Source organism: Dama dama, chromosome 13, assembly GCF_033118175.1.
Source record: "Dama dama isolate Ldn47 chromosome 13, ASM3311817v1, whole genome shotgun sequence".
In the NCBI taxonomy this organism is placed as follows: Eukaryota; Metazoa; Chordata; class Mammalia; order Artiodactyla; family Cervidae; genus Dama; species Dama dama.
In genome coordinates this window covers 25272374-25290049 of record NC_083693.1, presented here as the reverse complement: position 1 = coordinate 25290049, position 17676 = coordinate 25272374, and the positions used below count along the sequence as shown (strand labels likewise).

The following is a 17676-nucleotide window of genomic DNA, read 5'->3' as shown; positions in this document are numbered from 1 at the left end:
CGACTCACACACACACACACAGTAAATAAAATAGATAGCAGTTGAAGATTTACTGCATAGTACAGGGCCAATATCTTATAATAATCTATAATGGAATATCGTTTGTCACAACAAACAAACCCCAAATCACTGTGATGTACACCTGATTTACATATATATTAACTATACTTCAATATTTTCAGTATTATAAATTAACCAGACTTCAGTTTAAAAAAATGAGTATAAAGAAAACATGACGAAATACTAGTGGATAGTTTTTGTCTGGCTGATGGGATTATAGGTGTTTAAAAATATTTAAAAAATAAATCTCAATATTTCCCACATGTTTTTTAGAGAACATGAATTATAATCATATCAAACAATGAAACCCCCCCCCCCCAAATATTAAGACAGCATCCTTACAGAGGAGTGGCTCCTGTCACGTTGGGATAGAGGGTAGGTGGCCAGGCTGTGGGTGCTGAGGGGCAGGTGGGGCTGGAGAAGCGGCCCTGTGGTCTCGGATCCTTGGGGGAAAGCCAGCTGGAGGTGGGCACCCAGAAGCTGGGACTTGCAGGCAGCACTTGACTCAGCCCCCAGAGTGGGCTGGGTGCGCTGTCTTCTCTGCCCCCCACTTTCACGACTTCTGGAGGCCCCCGGATGGCGCCCTGGGGCTGTGCTCCCCGGGGCAGCGCTTCTGCCTCCTGCTCCCTCGCGTTCCCCCTCCGGCCTGTTTGTGAGCTGTGCCCAGCTCTGTGCGACCCCGTGGACTGTAGCCCGCCAGGCTCCTCTGTCCATGGGATTCTCCAGGCAAGAATCCTGCAGTGGGTTGCCATTTCCTCCTCCAAATGGGTCTTCCCGACCTAGGGATCAAACCTGAGTCTCCTGCACTGCAGGCAGATTCTTTACTGCGGAGCCGCCAGGGAAGCCCTTGGCAGCCTCTGGCGGGAGTCAAAGGCCCAAGGGGAGAGCTGTCACCCTTCGGGCCTGGAGCACCGGCTGCTCAAAGCTTAGGCTCCCAGCAGAGACAGAGCCAGCTCTATCCATCTCAGGGGCTCGTGGAGATGCCCAGGGAGGGAACTTTGTCTGCAGAACAGAGCTGATCTCTGGGATCAAGCTTGGGGATCAACGAGCCTCTCAATCTCAGCTGCAAGTGGGAACCAACCAGAACCGGGGAAATGTCGGGGTGTCCAGACCCCCACCCCCAAGGTTCTGGGCAGAGCAGTCCCCCACCCACCCGCTGATGAGTCCAATGTGCGCAAGGCCAAGAGCCTGGCTCTAGTCCAACCACCTGCTCTGTGGATGTGACACATTCAGGGCCACCAAGCCCTCCAGTGACAAGGTCGGCGCACACAAGCAGGGAGGAATCTCCAGCAGTGATGCTGTGCTGCCCCATCATCTCAGCAGCCCGGCGGGGTTGTAGGGGTCCCACCTTGCAGATGGAGAGACTGAAGCCCGTCCCTTCAGCCCAGGGTCATGTATCAGCTCCCATGATTTGTCAACAGACTCGTCAACAGCCAGAATGTTCACGGAGAATTACCTGCAGAGCAAGTATGAGATTCCACGGAGGGAAGTTCCGTTTGTAGAGTGGTTACAGGGGTGGGATATGGGAGCTTCTTTCTTCACCTCCCTTTCCCCACACTTACCTCTCCTGGGTTGGGGGGAGTCTGGGGATGCACCTGGGGCCTCTTGAACTATCCCCAGGGATTTCATGAACCCTGCAAATTCCCCAGCTTCCTCCCTGGAGACTCTGAGTCATTAAACCTGGGTTGGGCCCAGATGCATTTTTAACAGGCAGACAGATAGTTCAAACGCAGGGATCTAAAGACTGGTTTGAGGAGCTTGGGCTTAAGGGAGAACCTTGTATCTGCATGTTGGCAGGATGGACCTGACACCGGCTCTGGCTGGGCTGGTCTAATTCCACGAGCCTTGGTGTGATCATCCCCACACGGGGGACCCGGACCCCACTCAGGCATTGAGGGTATGAGATCTGTGGGTCTCCAGCCAGTGAGCGCCCCTCGCTCTTGGGCCTTCCATGGGAAGGTCATCCAAAGCAAAAACGAGACACTGGCCAAGTTTCTTTGACCCAAAAGAACCTGAAACACTATGGGAGCCCTGGCGTCACAGTAAATACTTCCAACTACGCCCACATGTCTGCACATCCCAAGATCCACGCCTCTACCTTGTCCCTTCCTGCCAAGTAGAAAGAAAGAACACGCAGGTTTTTTGTTTTTCAATAAAAGGATGGGGGAAGGTGCCTTCATGCCCATTTTACAGACAAAGAAATTGCACTCAGAGAGGTTAAGCATGTTGGCCCAGGACACACAGGAGTGGGCACTGGGGCATGAACTCGAGGGGATCTATTTCCAGACCTGGCTTCTTGCGCTCACCTGGCCCGAGCCAGGCGGAGGGGACGCTAGCCTAAGGCCGGTGATTCCAGGTGCCAAACGGTTCTAAGGCAGGTGGGTTCTGGATGCTAAGGGACAGGCAGGAAGGAGCGGCTGGGCTTGCCCTGGCCGTCCCGGAAGCTTCCTCTAGGAAGTGACCGTTCACCTGAGCCAAGTGACGGAAGGGGGGACAGGTGTTCCAAACCAGAAGCCCAGGGATGAGGAGCACTGAGCCACGCCCTGCGCAGGGCGCCGGGGCCGGGTGATGGGAAGGTGGTCTCTGCTGCCGGGTGCTCACCTCCAGATGTGGAGCGGGGGTGGGGACGGGATTCCGGTGCAGCAGCTGCTGGGACAGGCTCCTCCTGCAGCCACGGGTGATGGCTCAGGGCTCAGGCACCAGGCCTGGGGACCAGCATCTAGCCTCTAGTGGAATCGTCACAGCAAGTCTGTGAGCGGCACCCTGGCTGCTGCCGCATGGAGGAGGGAACGGGGGCAGACAGGACCAGTAACTTGTCCCAGGTTATTCAGCCATCAGATGGCGAGACTGGGTGTTGAGCCCAGACTCTGCAGTCTGTGGTTCTCCCACTCACCCTGTGGCCCCCAGACTCTGTCCACGTCCCCTCAATGGTGCCAGACCCCAGCCTGGCCCCGTCCCCAGCTCCTCGCAGCTGCCAGGCTCCTGTGGGTGGAGAGAGCATTGTTTCAGGTGACTGGGGCCCCCCTCCTCTGGATGCAGACGCCCCCAGGCTGGGGGCCTGGTTGTCCAGGCAACCGCCCAGCTCCAACACTGAGGCTGTGGGGGTGGGGTGGGAAATTCAAGGCCCTGGAGGGGATGGGCCGACAGAGGCAGACAGAAGCAGGCTGGTTCTCGGAGGGTCTGCAGAGCCGGCCTGCCGCTCCCTCGCCCCAAGTCCCGCCACTGAAGGCCCTTCCCTTTCTCGGGTCCTTCTCCCCTCCCCTCCTCCAACCTCCATCCCAAGGGTCCAGAAACGCTTTCCCAGGAAGAAAGGAAGTCTCTCAGTGTGGCTGGAGGGAGGAGCAGCCCAAACCTGAGTGGGACTGTTCGCAGCCGTGTGAGGGAGTGATGACGAGAGTCCAGAGGGACCTGGGGACAGCCCGGGTTAACTGGGACACCGAAGGACTTGGGAGGCCGGTGGGGCCCACAGCCTCAGGGCCCCTGAGGAGGAGGACGAGGTCCTCCTGGATCGTTCTGCCACCTCTGGGCCACCTTCTGGCCGTGACCTGAGGCCCCTGAAGGAATGCTGGGGGGCGGGGGGGGGGGTCCTGGGAGGGAGGCGAGCAAATTCTCCAAGCAAGAATACTGGAGTGAGTGGCCCTCCCCTTCTCCAGGGGCATTTGCCCAACCCAGGGATCCAACCCGCTTCTCCTGCACTGCAGGAAGATTCTTCACCCAGCCACCAGGGAAGCCCAAGGAAGGAGGAATCTCCCAAGTCTGGAACGGGATGGGTGGCTGGGGAGGCAGGGGGACTTGCTGGGAAGGTGGCCGTGGCCCCAGGCCGAGCCAGGAATGTGGTGACAGAGGGAACTTTCAGATTTTTAATGAAAGTTTTTGGCTGTGCTGGGTCTTCGCAGCTGCAGAGGCTGGCTCTGGTTGTGGTGAGCGGAGGTGCAGTGCGCGCACGTCTCACTGCCCTGGCTTTTCTTGTGGAGCATGGGCTCCGGGCACAAACGGGCTCCAGCCGCTGTGGCACGTGGGCTCAGCAGTGGCAGCCCCCGGGCTCTAGAGCGCAGGCTCAATGGTCGGGGCGCACGGGCTCACTGGTTGCTCCGCGGCAGGTGGGATCTTCCCAGACCAGGGACAGGACGAACCCGCGTCTCCTGCGTTGGCAGGCGGATTCTTGACCACTGAGCCACCAGGGAAGCTACTCTGATCCTCTTTTTGACCTCAGATCTGCTTCTATTCCCGGTTCCAAGGAAGTAACAAAACCGGGGCCTGTTCCTCCCTGCCCAGCAGGCTCTCCTCCAGCTCGCTGGCTTCGTTCATGACTGTGTCTCTGTCCTGCAGTATCAGTTAGCACACTCACTTCCTGGGTGCACGGCTGGGTTTCCCTTTGAGTGGGGTGCGGGTCCTTGGGCAGAAGTGGCCCCTTCTCCTTCAGGAGCAGGCGGGGACTCTGCGCCTCGCTGGATGGATGGCTGGTCCTCACGGAGCCCGCCCAGCTTTGTGCCTCTGGCTTCTCCTGGAACAAAGGATGGTACCTCCTCCCCTCTCCTGCCTCCCAGGCGATGCGAGCCTGTCCTTGGCTCAGACCCAAGCCAGGAGCTGGCGGGGGCCGTGGGAACCACTCTCCCGCCCTGCTGGGGGCATCCAGACGCAGCAGCTGCCCTGACGGCCGAGGGCGGGTGGCGGAGAGAAGGCACCACTGTTCCCTGGCTTCTGGGGCGGCAGCTATCACCAGGGCTGCAGGACCCTTTAGAAGGAACGAGAGAAGGCGCTTGGCAAGCCGGCAGGACTTCCTTCTTGTTGGCTGTCGCTGCGTGGGGAGGGGTGGGGAGCTGGGGAGCTTGGGAGCAGAGAGCTGCGAATCCCGGCTGATTCTGTTTTCCGCATCACACTGGGTGACCAGCTGCACCCAGGGGCCTCTCGCGGGGACAGCAGGGCAGGCCCGGCTCCGGGAGGCGCCTGCAGGCGGGTTAGGGTTAGGAACAGCAGCTCCTACCGTGCATCCCAGCAATTTCTGAGGACCAGACACAGTAAATCCCCGAGGAGCTACATGCAAACCAGATTCTTCTCCCTGAATTCGCTTTTTTGGCAATTGCCTTGTTTGGCGGTGGGACGGGCTGGAAAAAAGTCAGCAGAGAGAGGTAAACTGACATTCCTTTTTACGTAGTAGGATCTACAGCAGCAGGATAACAAGTTCCTTGTAACAAGGAAGTTTCTCACCGCACTTATCTGACGGGAAATTGTTCTGACTCTTGGCGCCTCCAGGCTAGGGTCTGGCTCTGGGGGACTTGAGCTCCCCAGGAACCACTTTGTGCTCTGGGGCGGTCCTTCCCGAAGGTACAGAAATAAGGCTTCACTGGGTCGAAGGCTCACTCACAGCTGGGGAGTGGGGCGGGCCCTTCACCGGGAACCGAGTACCCTGGGACTCACTCCAGGAGGCCCACCCGGACAGGAATAAATCAGAGTCACCATCGAGACTTAAAGGACATTTATTATTATTATTTTTTTTTTGGAAGGTGGAGGGGGGCTTTACAAGGGTCTGAAGCCGATAACTAAAAAGGAAGATAAATAAAATACAAAGCCAGTATGTTGTGGCAAAATTCCAGGAAACACACTGAAAAAAAAAAAACAAAAACAAAAAACCTTTACAGTTTAAAACTGCTTTTACTTTATACATAATTACAAATTAATATACAGCATCTGGGTTTTAACCCCTCTTTATTTAATAGAAATAAATGCACAGAAATGTCCATTTAGCATCTGAAAACGACGAAAGGACAGCAGAGGTATCAGGTGTCTTGGAACCGCCCTCCTGCACATCCTGGGGTGTCCTGCGCGGCAGGTGGGGTGACACGCCGGGAACCTCAGACGGAACAGTGACCGTGGCGGCCCATTAGGGCCCCGGAGCCCGGGGCGGCCTGGGCGGTGGAGGGCGGGGTGAGCAGAGGCTCGGCGCGACCCGGGGTCCGGAGCAGGTGGCCGCTGTCCGCGGCAGGAGACACGTCAGCCAGCTGGGTCTGCCCGTCTTTAAACCTTCGCAAGATGGAGAAGGAACTCAAGGCCAGCTAAGCTTCTGACAAATTAAATTCGACTGGTACATGCAAAGAAGCCTTTGTGTTTTTTTTGTCTTTTTCCCTCTTAACGGCAGCACTGAAAGACTTCTCGTCTTAAAACCTGGCCAGCAGGCAGTAGATTTCAAAGCGCTGGTTAACTAGGAATGTTACGCTACACTGCAAGAAAGAAAATGAAGAAGCCAACCAAAACGAACCCCTGGCCTTCCTGTCTCTGAGGGTAGGTCGGAGCAGAGGCACCAGGTGGGGCTGTGACCTGGGGCTGCCGGTGAGCATGTCCCATGGCCCCGCTGCAGGATGGCGGGCACCGTGCCTTGGTCCCTGCCACCACGGCATGGAGGGTTCTTTCTGGGCGTCTGCAGTCCAAGCGTGTCCAGAGCCCTTGGCAGTGGCTGGGGTCCCATCCAAACCACCCTCTTTATCGGCTGCTGAAGCCCACCGTCCAGTCCGTTTCTCCCAACTTCTGCCCTGCACCAGCCCCTGGGCCTGGTCGTCCACGGGGCACACCAGGCCCCCCATCAATGCTGCATCAACACCCACAGCTCCAAGCTGACAACAGATCCTTGGGAGCAAGAACTGGCTGTGGAAAAAAGAACCTTGGGGTCCGATGGATGAATTACAGAGTACTTCTGTGAACCACGCCTTCCGGGTTGGAGGTCTGGCCCTAAGGCTAATGGTGCTACCTTTTAGCTAAGGTGGTGCCTGTTTATAAACCCCTACACACTAACACCCAGCCTCCAAAGGGGCAACAAACCCCGATGGTCTTACAGCACGTGCTCCCTACTGCTGAAACTAGGGGCTTGGGAAGACAACAAGTAACAGGAGAATGTCCGCAAAGAACAACTTTTAGTGGTATTACCCTGAGACATGAGAGGATAAAAGGTAGGTTCGTACCTTTCCAAATAAAAACCGAAACCTCGTTAGGGAGCTCCTCCCCACAGACAGCTCTCCTGGCGGCAGAGGGGGGAATGTTGGTAAAGGCTGGGGCTGCTTTTAAGCCTCTCCATTTTCAAAGAAAACAGTCAACAGCTGATTGTCGCGGAAGTGGAGCCAACCGTGGGGAGCGTTTAAAGTGCACACGTCGCCTGTCACCAGACTAGGACAGCGACCGCTGAGATGACGGAGTCCTGAGAGAAGGCGCAGCCTCCTTCCAGGTGAACTCACGAGATTCTGGGAACCTGGGGACCCTGGGTGGCGTCTCCATCTGCTCCCCAAACCCTAAACACAAGGGAGGTCAGGCCCCTGATTCCCTAAGCTGAGAAGTTCGCCTTCCCAGCTCGGGGACGCTGCGGAGCGCCGAGTCTGAGTCGCCCGGAGAGGCAGCCCCTTCTCACAGGAAAGAAACTGCAGCAACCAGGTCAGGCCTCGAGGTCAGAGGCGGCTTCGAGATCTGAAGCAAAAGCAGGAGCAGCAGGAATCCTAGGTGGCTCCCCAAACCCCACACCGGATGGGGAGGGGGGCCAAGGCACGGAGAAGCACAGGTCTGGGTCAGGGGGAGACGCCCTTGGATTCAGATTTGAAGCCTGTCCAAGCACAACCCGACCAGGTTACTTTTTAAGTTGTGGGGCGCAGGCGGAGGGCCAATTGTTTCAGAAAACTATCACCAAACAGCCAAGGCAACCGCAACTTCACAACTAGGTGGGAATGAAGGCCACTTTCAAACTGAGATCCAGCTGTGTGGCGACAAACAGAAACTGTCTGGGCGCCTCTGGGGCAGAGCGTGTGTGAGGGCAAGGCCGCCAGCACCGAGCGCCGGCTTCACGCCCAGAGCCAGGGGCGCCGGGCCTACACGGACGCCGGGAGGACGCAGGTCCCCAATCACCGGCCCCTTCTTCCAGCAAAGCCACTCTCTGCAGGACAGGGACCCCGAACCAGTGACAAGGACACAGCGCCGAGCTCCCCAGGGTCTAAGCAAGGCCACAGCAGGCCAGCCATCCTCAGAGCTGCAGGGATTGGCGGCGGAGGCAACTTAACCTTCCGATGTTCAGGGTCTTTGGTTAGGGGATGGGGTTGGGGGCGCATATCGAGGTCCAGTAGATCAGCTGGTTCTCAAAGCATTCCTGAAGGGTAGGAGATTGCCGTGATAAAAACGAGGCACATGGAGCCCATGGGTGGCAAGTTTTTTTTTAACTCTCAAGCAAGGAAGAAGACCTCTCTTGGTCAAAGAATGAGGTTGGGGTGGGAGGAGGGAAGGAAAGGGACTTCACCCGCCACCCTTAATTTTCCTTTGGGCCTTCAAGGCACTTTGACAGACCTGGAGGAGTGAGGATGCAGCGCGGGCTGCCTGACTGGACACAGTCAAAACCGTTGAGCTGGTGTGTTCACCCTTAACACACACGCACATACGCACACACACAGACACACACACACACACCCGGCACACAAATAAATAAAACAAATCTAAAGCTAAAACTTTTAAACCAGACCTCTTTCAAATAAACTGAAAGATAGATATCTCCATCTGCAAGACCAGCTTGCAATTCATCAACAAGCACCAAGGTACAGATCTGTTTGTTTTTAGAAAGGTTAAGTTCAAAGACCTATGCTCCTGAGGGGCGAAAGGCAGGAATCCAAGGCCACATGGGAAGCACAGAACTTTCCAGGGTCTCCCCCCGCCACGAGGCAGGTAACAAGCGTGGCAGGTGCAGGGGCCTCATGGGGAAACGCTCTGCACCGGCCAGCTGGTGACGAGCCTCCAGGAATACAGATGGAAACACAGAAAAAAGAAAGAAGGAAAAAGAACATGCAGACAGCACTTGTGGCATCTTCAACGGACAGAGTACAATAACCATCAGAACTTTAGACTGCAAAACTTGGAGAAATCAAAATTGTGCCAGGTCTCCTGACAGAAGGAGACCCTTCCAGGCCATACCTTCTGGACCAGCTTGTCTCCTGGTCTGAACTGGAGGGAACCACTTCATACGCCCAACGCGCCTACCTGCACCTGCTTTTCAGCCAATTGCCTAGGATAGGGCGGTCACCCCACCCCGGAGGAAGAGGCAGGTGGCTCCAGGGCAGGCAGAGGAGCGCCGGGGGGCCACCCTCTCCCCTGGCGGGGGCGCAGGCAGGAACAGCTTCCCTGGGGAGCCACTGCGAGGCCCTAGGGGGACAGCCAGGGGGTCGCGGTCATGTGCGAATGGCCAGTGATGACCGGAAAGTGTCACTCTGCAGGGGTGACGGGGAGGTAGCCTCTCCACTTCATCTGTGCCCAGAATCCATGAGCAAACATCTTGGAAAGCCAATATAGGATTTCTTTTAGATCTGATGACATTACTTTTTTTTTCCCCCCAAAGTGACTGAAACACCAAAATCAAGGTGTTTCAGGATCATTTGCTTTTTAAAGACATCCAGCCTTCTTTCACTGGTATTCACAACTGTTTGCCATCCCTTCTGAGTGAGAAATACACACAGCAGTGGGGGTGAAGTGTGCACGGGTGGGTTTGCCAGGAGACAGACCGGGGGGAATGCCGGATGAGACTCAGAGCACACCCCCCCGAGTGGTGGGGGGGGCAGCGCCCTTGTGCAGAGCTGAGCTGAGCCCGCCAGGCGTCTGGTGCAGACCATGCACGGTCCGTGGTATTCCATGTGTCTATACAGACGGGTACTATACGCATTCAGATGAAGCGCAAACTACCTGCGGTTTGATTTTTGGTTCTGTCCCAGAGCTTCAGACCACATTCGCAAACACCCTCTCGGCCTCGAGGCATTCCTGACATGTCACAACCATCCCCTGGACTTCCAGGGCCACTATCCTCATTATAATGTGACCTCAGCAGGACTGGCCAGTGGTTGGGTTGCAATCCTGGGCCTCCTTCCCCACCCTGACCCCCAGGACCATATGTCCATCAGGCCCAGGCCCTGGGGCAGCGGGGAGGGCCGCCAGGCACGGGCATCGGTGGGGGGCAGTGCGCACAGGATGGCGGGGGTGAACGGTCACCATGCAGGACAGCAGCGGGACCGGTCAGCAGAAAATCTCCTCCCCCTCAGCGGGAACCTCGGAAGCAGGGCCGTCTGGAAAAAGGAAGCCAAGAGGGAAAAAGAAATTCAGACAAAACTGCTCTTTTCATTGGTAAATTCTGTCCTGTCTTCCCTAAACACAAGTCCCCCAGGATGCAAACAGATGCTGGGCAGGTGGGCGATGACTTCTGCTGTGGTGTCCCCTCACTGATATAGTGAATGAGGTCCTCAATGATGTCCCGTGTGTCTACAGATCCTTGAACTCGACAGAAGACAAGCCTGGAAACAGGGATTTCTCTACACCCTCCCGCACAGAAGGGAGAGGCCAATCCTGATGAGAAGGACTCAACCTCGTGTCGTGTGGTCTGATCGTGTGCCCGGCACTGACAGGCACTCAGCTAACCCTGAGCTGCAGGGTTCCTGGGTGTCTGGGCTCAAAAACACCGGCCTTGTATCTCCTGCAGGATTAAAGCTGCCCTCGGAAAAGGCTCACCAAGCACCTATTAGTACATTATTTTTCTTTTCTCCCCTGGGTCTTTGAGAAAACAGTGTCAATTTTATTGCTTTTTGAAATGCTATGTAAAGCTTTAAACTTTACAATAGCACATAAGCAATTTGCATCTTTTACGCTTAAATATATTTACATGGTAAGGGAAAGTACTTACATGTGAATATATAGAATCTTTAAAAAAAAAAGTGATCCTCCTTTACAGTAGAAATTTCTTTATACAAGTATCTCAACTTGTGTCTTTAAACAAAAAAGTTAGTGACTGGTTAAGAATCTTATGAGATCACAACCAATTCAGCTTTCCATTGAAGCAGCTTATTACTGGACCAGGCCGCAAGGCAGGGAGGACTGTAACTGAGTCACTGAGTTTCCGCTCCTCGTCTGGACAGTGAGTGTGAGAAAGGAGCCCGCACTCTACTCTGCACACACGCCACGCAGAGTGGGCTCCTAAAGGCTCCCTGAATTTCAGTTCTCAGTGTAAGTCCCAACAGCCCGCTGTGGGCAGAACCAGTGGGTTTGGTGAGACACACGTGGGTCAGCTTCTACACGCCTGAAAGGCAGGCACCTCTTTTTAACCCCTCCTGTGCTGCTAAAGCCCCCAGGGGCGGCGCAGCCAGAGGGAGACCTGGTGTGTGACTTACCCCCGGGCTGTGAGCGGCTTCCTTTGCCCTTCTTCTTTTTCTCCTTCTTTTCCTTTGGCTTAGCTAACCCGAACAGGCGGGTGGATGTGGACGTGGACACTGGGGTCTGGCTCTGAGCCTCTGGTGCCCTGTTTGTCTGGCTGGCGGAACCCAGCATGTGAAAAGGCCCCTTCTCTTTGTGTGTCCGAGACATGCTGTTCCTTTTGGGGGACACCGAGAGTTCTGAGTCCAATGACCCTGATTTGGCTATTGAAGGTGCAGGTGGCGAGGGGGTCTCCTCGGGGTTAGGAGAGAAGGATGGGATCCGCAGCAGCTTGGTGTTTTGATATGAAACCTGTACATGGTGGAGAGAAGGGATGTCACTTGGGGGACCGGCAGCGTCCTCAGTGACTGCTCAGTGAGCATTGCACAAGGTCACTGGGGACGCTGGCGTGTCAGCCCCGTGTACACTCACTGCCTTGGACTCTCGAGAAGCTGAAATACCCTGAACTTCTCAGTTCCGTTCCCCATCCCCTGTAGTATCTACGGAAGTGCTAAATGACCATCTTTATACCTTGACTACTTCTATTATTAGCACTGTAAAGAATGAATAGCACCTTCAATGAGGCAGCTCACAATTCCCATCCCCTGGAGAGGCAGGAAGAGCTGCTTATCCAGTGCCTGACTTACATGCAGGAGTGGATAATTATTTCAGGGCCGAGAGATTAGAGAGACCTGTTTAGGTTAGAGGGCAGGGGGAGACGTGCTTACACCAAGATCCTGGTCAAAGGTCAAACTGAAGTTTAAAGAAGAGATAGACTGTGTTCCCCGGGCAGCTTTCCCTGGGGAGCCCATTCTTGCGTCACACGAAGCACGGCCCGGCCCCTGGCTGCCCCACCACACACCTGGAAACCTCTGTACGAAGCCTAACTGCCCCGCCTCTGGAAGATGTCAGGGTCCTTTTCCTTCACTGTTGAAGGTCGGTCGAGCAAACGAATGGCAACATGGGTATCAGGACACCCAGGAGGCTCTGGCTTCCTGTTCTAGAAGGGCCAGGGACCACCACTAAAACAAACTCAGGGGGCGGTTTCCTCCCCACAGGTGGAAGGCCTTCCTGAATCAGCAGTGGCTGCAGGAAAAGGCTTCATCCACAGTGGCGAGACGCACTGGGATGAAGCAGAGCCCAGATGGGCTGGGCCCGTCCCTGTGGCTGATGCCCGCTGACCCCACCGTGTGCGCTCTCTCACTGAGCTGGGCATCAGAGCCCTCACTGCTCGCCGAGCTCAGGCACCGGCTGCCTGCTGCCTGCAGTGCATTCTCTCTGTTCAGCTACAAGGTCCTTTAGGTTCTGATTTCTCACGTGGCACAGAGGGGTTGCTCCCCAAATCCTGGATGGCTGACCGCCACCCTCACAGACACTGAGGCCACCCCAGCCTAAACTGGCCAGGCTGAGGCCAAGGGTCAGGTACCCCCCCACTGGCCTGGCCAAACTCCAAACTTACATGCACTTCTCAACCCCCTAGAGACAAACAGGAGAAAAAGACTCACTTCCTCACCTGCCCCTCTGCGGATGCACAAACAGATCCTATAAAATCAGCCTGTATATGCTGTATATTCTATCTGCCTACTCTCCTCCATGCTGGGCACACAGAGGGGGATTTTTTAATTGGAGGATAACTGCTTTAGCATGCATAGTTAAGTTTAGTTAGCATAGTTAGTTTCTGTTGCACCACAAGGCGGATCAGCCGTATGTACACACACATCCACGCCCTGTCGGGCCTCCCTCCGGCCCCCGCATCCCGCCCGCGAGGCCGTCAGGACCCCCGGCCCCCGCCCCGCCGCCGGCACCCCGCCGGCGAGGCCGTCAGGACCCCCGGCCCGCCGGCACCCCGCCCGCGAGGCCGTCAGGACCCCCGGCCCGCCGGCACCCCGCCCGCGAGGCCGTCAGGACCCCCGGCCCGCCGGCACCCCGCCCGCGAGGCCGTCAGGACCCCCGGCCCGCCGGCACCCCGCCCGCGAGGCCGTCAGGACCCCCGGCCCCCGCCCCGCCGGCACCCCGCCCGCGAGGCCGTCAGGACCCCCGGCCCGCCGGCACCCCGCCCGCGAGGCCGTCAGGACCCCCGGCCCGCCGGCACCCCGCCCGCGAGGCCGTCAGGACCCCCGGCCCGCCGGCACCCCGCCCGCGAGGCCGTCAGGACCCCCGGCCCCCGCCCCGCCGGCACCCCGCCCGCGAGGCCGTCAGGACCCCCGGCCCCCGCCCCGCCGGCACCCCGCCCGCGAGGCCGTCAGGACCCCCGGCCCCCGCCCCGCCGGCACCCCGCCCGCGAGGCCGTCAGGACCCCCGGCCCGCCGGCACCCCGCCCGCGAGGCCGTCAGGACCCCCGGCCCGCCGGCACCCCGCCCGCGAGGCCGTCAGGACCCCCGGCCCGCCGGCACCCCGCCCGCGAGGCCGTCAGGACCCCCGGCCCGCCGGCACCCCGCCCGCGAGGCCGTCAGGACCCCCGGCCCGCCGGCACCCCGCCCGCGAGGCCGTCAGGACCCCCGGCCCGCCGGCACCCCGCCCGCGAGGCCGTCAGGACCCCCGGCCCCCGCCCCGCCGGCACCCCGCCCGCGAGGCCGTCAGGACCCCCGGCCCCCGCCCCGCCGGCACCCCGCCCGCGAGGCCGTCAGGACCCCCGGCCCGCCGGCACCCCGCCCGCGAGGCCGTCAGGACCCCCGGGCCCCCGCCGGCACCCCGCCCGCGAGGCCGTCAGGACCCCCGGCCCCCGCCCCGCCGGCACCCCGCCCGCGAGGCCGTCAGGACCCCCGGCCCGCCGGCACCCCGCCCGCGAGGCCGTCAGGACCCCCGGCCCCCGCCCCGCCGGCACCCCGCCCGCGAGGCCGTCAGGACCCCCGCCCCGCCGGCACCCCGCCCGCGAGGCCGTCAGGACCCCCGCCCCGCCGGCACCTGGCTGAGCCGCTCCGAGTCCCGCCGGAGCTGCTCCTGCTCGCGCTCGAGCAGCCGCTGGGCGGCGCGCAGGCGCTCCAGGTCGCCCTGGTAGGCGCCCTTGCGCTGCAGCAGCTCGTCGCGCTCGCGCTCCAGGTCCTGGCGGCCGCGCCGCAGCTCGTCCTCGCGCTGCGCCAGGCGCGCCTCGCGCTCCGCCAGCGCCCTCTCGCGGGCCTCCCACTCGCGCTCGCGCCGCCGCCTCTCCTCCTGGTGCTGCGCCTGCTGCCGCTGCAGGTTGGCCAGGTCCTGGCGCTGCCTCTCCAGGCTGCGCTGCTTCTCCTGCTCGATGAGGGAGCTGGGCCGCGACGCCGTCCGCGTGAGTGCCCGCTCGCTCAGCAGCAGCTTCTGGTCCTCGATGTAGCTGTCCTGCTGCAGCACCACGCCCTGCGGGGAGACGCAGAGGGGGCGATGGGCACGAGGGGGAACGATGCCCACAAGAGGGGACCGTGTGCCCACCCGCCCGGAGCATGGCTGGCGCCCTCCCCTGCTTTCTAAGCTGCTCTGGGAAAAGTACTCTAGGATAACCCTGGGCGGCAACCAAGCGGGAAGGTCAATGGTGCCAAGACTTCAATTTTGCAGTCAGCAGCCTTGTCTGGGGTGGAGTGTGCCTTTGGCGGTGGGAGGAGTTATGAACTGGATTGGTCAGATGTTTAAGAAAGGAAGGGACCCGAATTTGAGGATACTGTGTGTGAATGTGCGCTCAGTCGTGTCCCACTCTCTGCAACTCCATGGACTGGAGCCTGCCAGGCTGCTTTGTCCATGGGATTCTCCAGGCAAGAATACTGGAATGGGTAGCCATTTCCTTCTCCAGGGGATCTTCCCGACTCAGGGACTGACCCTGGTCTCTTATGTCTCCTGCACTGACAGGCAGGTTCTTTACCACTGGTGCAAAGTCAGACACCTACAAAGGCCGTCCAGACCGGAAGCATCTCCTCTGTGAAGGCCCGCACCCGCTGCGCTCTGGGGCACAGCTGTTAACTGTGATCTGGGTACCTGCCATCCACCATCTGCTCAGCAACTCTAGTCTTAGAAGATCAGTGAGACTCTGTAGTGTAGTGTAAGTTGCTCGGTCATGTCTCTTTCTAACCCCAAGGACTAAGTCCACCAGCCTCCTTTGTCCATGGAGTTCTCCAGGCAAGAATACTGGAGTGGGTTGCCATTCCCTCTGCCAGGGGACCTTAACCACTGCATTTTGGAATCTTCCTCATCATGATAGCCAGTCTCTCTTGTCTGAGGGCTGTATTTACCCGTAAGAAATGTATAAACCTCAAAGATCCAGGCCAGCCACACCCTTGTTGGTCTCCCTCTCAACTAGGAAGTGAAGGGACAAAGGAGAAAAGGCACATACCTGCAGAGTGCTGAGGAGCTCGTGGAGATGGACGACGCTCTGGATGACCTGCTGCAAAAGGAATCAACAAGCTGTCAGCTCAGACCCCAGCAAGGCTCTCAGATTCATAAGCAAAAGAAAAAACATTCTAGGAGAAAAACAGGCAAGGAACATAAACCTGCAATTTACAAAAGAAGAAATACAAATGGTCGAATATGTAACATATTAAAAATGATTCAACCTTATTTGAAGTCACAAAAATGCAAAAATGAAGTAACTACTTGAAATTATCAAGCCAACAAAATGTCAATTAAAAAAGAATTCCAGTGTTGGTGAAAGCATGATGAGAATGGATGAATCCTCTTGTACTGACAGGGTTGAATGCAGTATAACCTTTCTAGGGAGAGGATGGCATGCTGAGGAAATAATCATAGCCTTGCCAAAAAAAAAGTATGAGGATGCTCTTGGCTGCATCATTTACAAAGCAAAAAAGCAGAGAAAGAATTGACCATTGGAAAGATTAAATTATGGCAACTAGCATAATAATATACAGCTGTTAAGTAGCATGTTTTGTACAAACGTCTCAGGAAAATGCTTCTCGAGTGTTAAGAGGAAAAAAAAGCAGGATATGAAGTTCCAGGGAGTATTGAAACAAACTGTGCAAAACTATTTTTATGCAATTCACACTCACATAAACTTAGACACATAAATACATGTCCTGTGGAAGAAAAGGCTGAAAATAGAACACCACACATTTAATAATAGTAGCTATTTCTCAGCGGTAGGATATTTACTTGTTTTCCTCTTTTACATTATTGGATGTTTTTCCAATCTTCTACCATGAACATGTATTCCTTTTGTCTTAGTTGAAAACACAAAAACTTAATTATCAGGCTTAGCTCTTCGGAGAATACTTTTTGCCCCTCATTTAAGTTTATTCTTAATTAACAGAGAGGATGAGAAGTCCCAGCCGGCCAGCTGACTCTGGCTAAGCACCTGTAGTGTGCAGTCCGTGCTGGAATGCCTGGAAGCCACTGGTCTCCTACGATCTCTTACCCAACTCTTCTCACTCAGCGTGGGGTGGGGCGCGGGGAGTTGGCAAGTGGAAAAAACAACTAAAGGGCTGCTCTTTAAGCAGCACAGGAGTGGGACGGTCTGCGTGGAAGCAGGTTTACTTCATTCACTGAAGGGGTTCCTTCAATGTGTCACAGTGTGCAGACTAACAGGCCAGCACAGAAGACAAACAGCTTCTGTGTTTCAGGGGAAAAAGAAGCGATTCCCTGCATCTGAAATTCTGAAACGAAGCTCCTCAGGGATTTTAAGGTGTTCTATGAAAAGCAGGAAAAGCAGAGAGCGCAACCTGAGAGGTATACCCTCGCCCCTCCCTGTCCCGGGTCTAGCTCCAGCCTGCTGACAATGTCACATGTGCAGACTCAACTGAGCTTGGAGCCTTCAGGAGGATTTCCTCAGAGGAACCCAAGGAGACGGGGAGACGGTGAAAGACCTGGGTTACCCTGCAGGGTCAGTGGAAGGCAGGGAACCTGATCTCTAGCCAGGGGATGCCTGGGCTACTTTTTAGAGTGACATATGGAGTCAGAAGCAGTGCTCAGAGAAGAAAACTCAACTTGAGTCACTGTGCAGAATCACTCACAAGTTCCTCTGTCACGCTTCACACTGCAGCTTTTGGTGCCAGGTTAAAGTTAGAGCTAAGCTGGAGACAAATTCTGCTCAGCGTGCGTGGATGGACAGAAGCCACGGTGGGAGCTTTGCGGCCCACATTCAAAGAAAGCAAGGGGCTGCTCAAGGACAGAGGAGCAGAGGCTGGTTTAGGAGGCAGCGATTTTCTGGCAAAAAACTGCCAGGACGATGCCCTGGGGCTGATGACAGCACAGTTTGCTCAACACAGCAAAGCAGAAACGAACAGGCTCAACCGAGCAACTACAACAAAATCATACTCCTTTAAAGAGCTCATAGTGTTCTTACCTCACTGTTTCTTTTAAGCATAAATACCAGGTTAGCATTTCCACCCTATAAAATAATAAAAAGTGCATGTAAAAAAAATGAAGATTGAGGCAAAATTTATATTCAGTGTGTGTCTAAGTTATGCTGTGACGTCCCGTGTTCATTCTTTTCTACATTAGGGCAGTGAAGAGGTGAGG

General features: G+C 56.7%; 1 protein-coding gene across 10 annotated transcripts in view; it reads right to left on the bottom strand.

Annotated features, from left to right (window-relative positions):
* Positions 1–5521: 5521 nt before the first annotated feature.
* AKAP13 (A-kinase anchoring protein 13) overlaps positions 5522–17676 on the bottom strand; it is a 316668-nt gene continuing 304513 nt past the window's right edge. For all 10 annotated transcript variants that reach the window (XM_061158636.1, XM_061158639.1, XM_061158640.1 and 7 more), the window contains 5 exons: positions 17501–17545; positions 15539–15589; positions 14152–14574; positions 11226–11559; positions 5522–10130 (listed from right to left, as the gene is read on the bottom strand). In XM_061158636.1, the coding sequence (XP_061014619.1) occupies positions 10081–10130; positions 11226–11559; positions 14152–14574; positions 15539–15589; positions 17501–17545 (903 nt within the window). In that variant the 3' untranslated portion in view covers positions 5522–10080. The remainder of the gene's footprint in view (positions 10131–11225; positions 11560–14151; positions 14575–15538; positions 15590–17500; positions 17546–17676) is intronic.